The following is an 8,168-nucleotide window of genomic DNA, read 5'->3' as shown; positions in this document are numbered from 1 at the left end:
TCCTTTACATCCATCTCTCTGAGAGTGTTTCTGCATGTTGGCAAAAAACATTAGACCCAGCATGACAGAATGGACTGCTATCAGTCAGGATTTGGTCCAGAAGTTGATTGAGAGCATGCCAGGGAGAATTACAGAGGTCCTGAAGAAGAGGGGTCAACACTGCAAATATTGACTTGCTGCATTAACTTATTCTGTCAATAAAAGCTTTTGTTACTCATAATATGATTGCAATTGTATTTCTGTATGTGATAACATCTGACATACACGCATAAAAACCAGAGGGCAGCAGATCATGTGAAAATATATTCGTCATTCTCAAAACTTTTGGCCATGACTGTACTCATACATCCACGAATACTTAAAAAAAAGAAACTGAAGTTCAAGATACAATATTTGTCATGGTTTAAGTTCAATTCTGAAAGTTGGACGTTTTCTTTAATGCTGGGAGTCAATTTCTTTGTTGGGGAGTGTGTGACCCCCACAGAGTGTGGTGATATTTCGAGTAAATTGTGATTTTAGTTTAGGCTTTGTTTTTGAAAATTTGGAGCAATGTCATGCAATAACACAAATGTGCTGCTAGATGGCAGAAGCGAGCCCTTATGGGACTGACGGTGCAACATTGTGGTGTCGAGGAAGCTCCACTCCATTCGGATGAGAGCTACCAGCACAGCAACACCGTCTCCTGTGGATCACTCGTTTTTTCCTGTTAAAACTTCTGTTTGCTTGTCCCCGACTAAGTAGCCTGAAAATTGTACTTTGATATGCACACCTGGCTACATCCCTAAGGTGAGCTAAGTGTGGTCAAGTGAATGTCACTGTCTTTGTTCCATTTGTATGACTTGTAACATTAGAACATTTTCAGCATTAATGCCTGTTTTTTACTTAACCCTCCTGTTATCCTCGGGTCAAAATGACAGAGATTTGTATGTGTTTTCCCTATACACAGAAAATGAGGACAATGAATTTCATAATTTCTCAAGGTAATAACTGAGGGGTTTTGGTCCTGGAACTGGTAAACAGACCTTGGTGGTGCACAGAAGGTAAAATGGCTGAACAACAGACTACAGTCTGAAAGGCAGGTGCTCAAGAGCTGATTTGCATTAACTTCATTTAAATATGAAAACCTCTCCTAGGCCCAAGGGGAGGAGGGTAATAGGGCAACACTGACACACATTAAACAGTTTTTGTCAATTTTTCACAGTTACCTACAATTTCCCATTTTGACAAAAAACTCTTGTCGATAGCCCTCAATCTCCATGCGCACGGCAGTATTAGGCGTCAATAGCTGTTAAACATCCCACTTTTCATGCAGTGTTGATTGATGCACAAATGGATAATCTATTAAATAGCTTTGGTTGAGCAATCTATCCCTTCCATTTATTTTTACATGTTTTGTGTTGAAATCGGTCTGTTTGCATCCCTGCTGCTGATTATTCCATCTTGTAGTTCTCTAGTGGAGTTAATATTTGTTATTTATGTACCTCATCCTGTCAGGGGGGTTAATGTGTGATGAACTGAAGTTCAGACATTAAAATTATAAACTTATCCATCCATCCATCCATCTTCTTACACCCTTGTCCCTCGGTGGGGTCGGGAGGGTTGCTGGTGCCCATCTCCAGCTAGCGTACCTGGCGAGAGGCGGGGTCACCCTGGACAGGTCGCCAGTCTGTCGCAGATGATAAACTTATGTTGAGGGCAAATGAATTTAATCAATGAAAATAAACTGAGGAAATGAAGAATAAACAGCAAAGCAACTTGAACTCCAGATTTTCATAAGAACCAGGAGTGACTGATCAGGTCGATGGTTGTCAGATCGATAAAAACCTGAGCAACAAGCTAAATGTAGATGACTAATAAATACAGTGACAGCTGAAGACGGACAAAAGGATCAAAATGAACCAAATTAAAGCACAAACACTAAAATACCAGAAACAAAGAGAAACTAATGAACTGCAGACAGTTTGGAAAAAACTTCATTTATGCGCCTGGAATCATGGAGGCGTGTTCATCTGCTGTCACATATACAGCTGGAGAAATTAAAAATATCAGTTTATCTGATTTTACTTTTTATATGTTTGACCAAGATGAACATTGTTCTTTTATACTACAATCTACTGAGAAAATGTCTCTGAAATTTCAAACAAAATTATTTTGCAGATGATGAGAAATGGTCAAATTTACGAAAAAGATGCAGCATTTTCATATCTCAAATAATACAAAAAAAAACCAAGATCATATTCATTTAGAATCAACAATAATAACGTTTTAACTCAGGAAGAATTCAGAAATCAATATTTGATGGGAAAATGTGTTTCAGTGCAGTGGGCTCTTCATTCATGTATTTAATATATATATTTCTTTCCCAACATGCAAACTGGGTCTTCAGTGGCGGTTAGAGGCTCGAGACACAGACCAGGAGTTTTATCAGCCTGAACTTCAGTCAGTCTGCAGGACGAGTCAGACTGAAGCTACGTCAGTTTGAGAGAAGAAGAAGACTGGAGTCTGTGAGGGGAACCGACCCGACCTCAGTCAGGAAACGGGTTTGAGTTTTCTGATCTGGACCCCGACTGGAGGAGTGAACCATCACTGATCCGATGCAGACGTGTGAAGCTGACGCCCATAAATGAAGAGGCTGAGACACGACATCAGCATTTCACTTTATTGGCAGCTAAACTATATTATCATGAAGCTCAAACAGCAGCAAAATATAAACTATCAACTTATTACAGTCATGCAGAGACAGGAAAGAAACAAACACATTTTATTAATAATCAAAGACCCCATTAAATCCAATTCTTCAGATTGTAAACATAAAGGTAAAAGTTAAACACAGAAACGTTTGATTAAAATATTAAATAAAATAAATATTATATAAAAGAAAAATATCCTTTATTATCACACAGATGAAATTCTGGTCCAACTTTAGCAAAGGGACAACTAGAATAAAGAATTAATCATGAATATTTTTCCATTAGATATTGACCTGATGCAATAAATCAATAAATTGAATGGTAAATAAAAATTTGCTCAATAAGTTCCAACTGCAGGATTTATTGTTTTTCTCTTTTCTTTCTCTCTTTCTACCAAAAACAGGATGACAGACGTTTCATTCTGCTGCTTTTTGGACGTCACTGTCCATTTTATTTATTGCTTCAGTTGTTTGTTTTTTTTATATTTCAAATGTCTTCCAGTTTAAAGTTTATTGATCTATCAGCGGATGTATTTGCAGAAGTTTGCCAACACCATGTTTGGTTTTGGTTTTGCAATCCAGGCCAAAGATTTTATTGTTTAAGAATAAAACAAAGATTATTGTTACAAAACCCACAAACATGAAAACAATGTTTATAACTGTAACTATAATTATAACAACAAATCAAGTCAACGCAATAAAATCAAACTTTCATCAAAGAAATTCACTTTTAGGATAAACTGAAAGTTTCAAACAAATATATGTTTTAATTTTCAGATAATCTTAAATTAAATCCTTCATCTGGTGAGTTTCTTCATCTTTGATGACACTTTGATTCTTTTAGTAAATTGATCAAATATATTGATATTTACTAAATTAAACAGAATTATAGTAAAGAACAGCCGATCTTTGAGGTGGAAAATAATCAAACTGTAATGAAGCATATTTACAATATGGAAAAAAAAAACTTAGATCAGATTAAAATGAATGAAATTAATATTTGTAGTAATTTTGAGTTCTTGGAGATATTTTGTTAAAGTATGTGTGTGTGTGTGTGTGTGTGTGTGTGTGTGTGTGTGTGTGTGTGTGTGTGTGTGTGTGTGTGTGTGTGCGTGTGTGTGTGTGCGTGTGTGCGTGCGTGCGTGCGTTTGTGTGTGTGTGTGTGTGTGTGTGTGTGTGTGTGCGTGTGTGCGTGTGTGTGTGTGTGCGTGTGTGCGTGTGTGTGTGTGTGCGTGTGTGTGTGTGTGTGTGTGTGTGTGTGTGTGTGTGTGTGTGTGTGTGTGAGAAAAAATCAGCTGTACTGAATAAATCGTAAAAGGCAACAAAAGTAAAGACTAAAGATTCATGTTAAAGATAAAACAGAAAAATCTGATTTGTCTCCAATCTGTTGATCTAGAAAAACTGCAGCAGAAAAAGGAGAAAATATCCAAAGAGTTAATTAAGAGACACTTTAAAGGCTTTCTGCTCACAGAGGGGGGGGTTTGTGAAATAAGATGGTACTGAGAACCAGCTCTCTGTGAGATTCCCTGTTTGATACATGAATGCATATGAATCATTAGAGCGCGGGTAGGACGAGCTCCAGGACCTTTAAATGAGAAACACAAACATCAGAAAATATAAAATCAAATAGTCTCTTTTGACTGAACTATTTTAGCATAATGATACATAACAGATGCGACAACTAAAAGATAATTTTACTTTGTTTTTTCTGTATTAAATCTCTTACCCAAGTGTGTCATTACGACCATCAATCCAAACCCAGTCGCTCCCATTTCTCTGCAGCCCCAACCAGGCCCGTGTGTTTATGTGGTTTTGAATGAATGTCTGTTAATTACAACATTGAAAATTACCAATAAGATAAAAATTTTGTTCCATATTGAAATTTTAAGGTTGTAACATGATTGGACTCAGAGCTCACCTGTTCCTGCAGATTATCAACAACAACCAGATCAGCAGATTTGTTCTGACAGAACCGACGACTTTGTTCCCAGGTCAAATAAACATTACTGAAAAAGTAGCATGAATCACTGAAGGAAGTCCAACCTATTTTACACAGCAGACACTCTGGAGACAGAGAATAACACAGATGTATTAATTTAAACTAAAAAGAACATTTTCTCTTTGTATCGTTGCTCCTCTGTTAGATTTTATGTTTCAGGTTTTCTTGTCTGATTGCTGATATAATTGAAATTTTTAAACTATATATTATTTTATATTCAGTTTGACCTTTCTGTGTCCATAAACATGTAGAACATTTAAAGACACGTCTCAACGTCTCAAAGAGACAAAAGGTCCCAGAGTTAGATGATCACCTTTGCTGTCGCAGTTCTCATTGAACAGGAATCTGCCGAATTTCAGGATTAACTGGATTGTCTGGTTCAGGTTCTCAATTCCTTTCTGTGATTTTTCATTCAGGTTTTCTACTTTTTTGCTGAGTTTCTCAGTTTCGTTCTGTAATTTTTCATTCAGGTTTTTGCTGAGTTTCTCAGTTTCGTTCTGTGATTTTTCATTCAGGTTTTCTACTTTTTTGCTGAGTTTCTCAGTTTCATTCTGTGATTTTTCATTCAGGTTTTCTACTTTTTTGCTGAGTTTCTCAGTTTCATTCTGTGATTTTTCATTCAGGTTTTCTACTTTTTTGCTGAGTTTCTCAGTTTCGTTCTGTGATTTTTCATTTAGGTTCTTCAGATGTTCATTATCATTCTTCAGATCAGCCACATCTTCATCATGTTGGTTCATTTTCCAACCGCCTGCAAATGAGAGGAAACAGATTATTCAGAAAAAGTACAAGGAGCTTCACTGTTCATAACTTGGATTATTTGTATAATCTTCTGACAGTCATTTTCTAACATGTTTGAACATATTGATCTTCTACAGGACGTGTTATCATCTAAACGTTGGAATGACAAAAAGCAAAGTGTGGACTAGAGTCAAGTTACTTGAATCAAGTCATTAATGATTCATCTTTATAAATTCACAAATGATTCAGGAACTGACTTGGACTTTTGTTTCAAATCATGTTTGCATAAAAACCGTTTGATTTGAAAACCAAACAGGAAGTGTGTTCCAGTGATAAAACGATGCCAGGAGTTCAACGCTGCATGAAGGCGCCTCATCTGTCAACATTTCCTCCTTTTGTTTCTAAATGAAAACTGCATCCATCATGTTGTTTAACTTTAATCTGCATCCCAGAAGGACAGGAAACATTTTACAGTATAGAGACTAGAGACATCCTGCCATCCAGTTTATCACTGAGGTGAAGCAAAGCTGGAAAAAGAAACAAAAATCTCAGTGCAGCATCACCCAATAACATGTAGGCCACCATGCAGCATCTCCACACAATGATCCTGATGATCCGATTTAAGCAGCTGCCTAATGTACGGGAGGCCAGAGCTGCCATAAACCTAATGTACGGGAGGCCAGAGCTGCCATCAGCCTAATGTACGGGAGGCCAGAGCTGCCATAAGCCTAATGTACGGGAGGCCAGAGCTGCCATCAGCCTAATGTACAGGAGGCAAGAGCTGCCACCAGCCTAATGTACGGTAGGCCAGAGCTGCCATCAGCCTAATGTACGGGAGGCCAGAGCTGCCATAAGCCTAATGTACGGGAGGCCAGAGCTGCCATAAGTTGGTGGACATTGTGTTGGATGTTAAAGACAGAGAGCAACTGGGTTTTTATCCCTGAAGTCATAAACTAAGTGGTTAAAGTTTTTGTTCAGAGGACAAATAGGACTCACCCCAAGAGATGACCCCAATGCACACACACATCATCAGGACACAAAGCGCCCCAAAACACACCAGAACCACATGGACTTTGGTACCTGAGAAGAAGAAAACAAGACATCAATAATTCAACTGCTGCTGCTACAACAGGTTAGACACATAATAATAATTTATCTTCAATCTAAGAAAATATATAAAAAAACATGCAAATAAATATATTAAAAGTAAAAGCAATCAAATAATGCAAGAAATAAAAAAAAATACTAGAATATATATTTAAGCATAAAGGGCAGTAAATATTGAAAACATAAATGTGTTACTTTTTTTTAAAATAAATTGATTTATTGGGGTTTAATCAAAATAACAAAATTTTCTGGATTTAATAGTTTTCCATTGAAATCAAGTAATTTATCATAATTTTTACATTTTTATATACAATCCAGTCCAAACATTACATTTTTGTCTTTTTAGATGAAAACATATTTAGATATAAAATTCAAACATAATTTATAAGAAGGAAGTAAAAAATTGTCAAGTGTGAATCTGAAAAGGAAAAATCAAGGAAAAATTATTTTACTTTCAAACAACATGCACAACTGAACAAATATTAGACGTTACACTACAAAAACATAAAATATTTAATATTTCTGGTTTAGTTTCTAGTGCAAATATCTTAGAAAACTTGAATTTAGAGAAAACTTACTTATAAGTAATTTTTCATTAAAATGTAGGAGCTTGATTTATGTCTATAATTCCTTCATTTTTATTTTAAAAAATACTTTAAATGTAAATTTTTTTTAGTTTTAGTTAAATTGATTTTGTCATTCCGTTGATAATTTGAGGTTAGTAAAATTACCAGGATTTCCACTTTTTACCACAGTTACATTAAAGTTCTGGAGATCAAAAATCTCACATTTAATTAATTTCTAATTGTGAAATCAGTCAGGAAGTTGACATCCCAACACTTTTATTCTGAAAGTCTGATGACAGGAAGCTACTTAAAGTTATAAACTTCTATTTGTTTTTCAACCTTTAATATTATTAATTTACGTTAAAAGTCCTAAACGAGGCTAAGAGGATAAAGATAAATAAATGGTGTTTATCACGTTGAGTGCAGCCCAACATGCTTCAGTTTTAAATAGACACTTTAATTCAGACTTTAGACTTTCTGTCTAAATAGTAACATAACAATACTGTGTGATAATCTGATTCCTGAAACAAATATTAAATTATTTTCCAACAGAAAATCCAGACTGAAATGTTTCTGAGGATTTTCTTACCCAGGATGTTCATATTCATCACTGACGGCTGAAATCGCTCAGAGAAAATCAGAAACTGCAGCCGATGATTCAAGATGAAGATCGTCTCCTCTTCCTCCTCAGGAACCAAGACTGACCTCACAGGAAACAGTTTCTGTGTTTTAGCTCTGACAAACAGGAACTTCAGAACAATTATTCTGACTTTAATTTGGTTATTAACGAACTAATAATTTGCATCAGACCATGAGAAAATAAGGCTGAAGGAAAAACATTAGCATCAATCGTCTCCTCTTCCTCCTCAGGAACCAAGACTGACCTCACAGGAAACAGTTTCTATGTTTTAGCTCTGACAAACAGGAACTTCAGAACAATTATTCTGACTTTAATTTGGTTATTAACGAACTAATGATTTGCATCAGACCATGAGAAAATAAGGCTGAAGGAAAAACATTAGCATCAATCGTCTCCTCTTCCTCCTCAGGAACCAAGACTGACCTCACA

The 8,168-nt window shown here is 35.9% G+C and overlaps 1 protein-coding gene across 1 annotated transcript; it reads right to left on the bottom strand.

Moving 5' to 3' along the window:
- Nucleotides 1–2,645: 2,645 nt before the first annotated feature.
- On the bottom strand, nt 2,646–7,962 carry LOC145555305 (uncharacterized). Its single transcript, XM_081616923.1, has 6 exons — nt 7,689–7,962; nt 6,423–6,506; nt 5,002–5,436; nt 4,608–4,753; nt 4,416–4,513; nt 2,646–4,274 (listed from the first exon to the last, which is right to left on the bottom strand). Exons 1-6 carry the CDS (start codon nt 7,705–7,707, stop codon nt 4,124–4,126), a joined length of 933 nt encoding a protein of 310 aa, XP_081473049.1. The 5' UTR covers nt 7,708–7,962; the 3' UTR covers nt 2,646–4,123.
- Nucleotides 7,963–8,168: the final 206 nt, after the last annotated feature.

The sequence above is a fragment of the Poecilia reticulata genome, chromosome 16, assembly GCF_904066995.2.
Source record: "Poecilia reticulata chromosome 16, P_reticulata-male-v2, whole genome shotgun sequence".
Taxonomy (NCBI): Eukaryota; Metazoa; Chordata; class Actinopteri; order Cyprinodontiformes; family Poeciliidae; genus Poecilia; species Poecilia reticulata.
The sequence above is the reverse complement of the archived record's forward strand: the minus strand, read 5'-3'. Positions and strand labels throughout refer to the sequence as shown.

Coding starts and splice junctions, on each gene's coding strand:
- LOC145555305 (XM_081616923.1), bottom strand. Junction 4,754..5,001: donor TGAGAACTGCGACAGCAAAG/GTGATCATCTAA, acceptor CTCTGTCTCCAG/AGTGTCTGCTGTGTAAAATA. Junction 4,275..4,415: donor GGTCGTAATGACACACTTGG/GTAAGAGATTTA, acceptor TCTCATTTAAAG/GTCCTGGAGCTCGTCCTACC.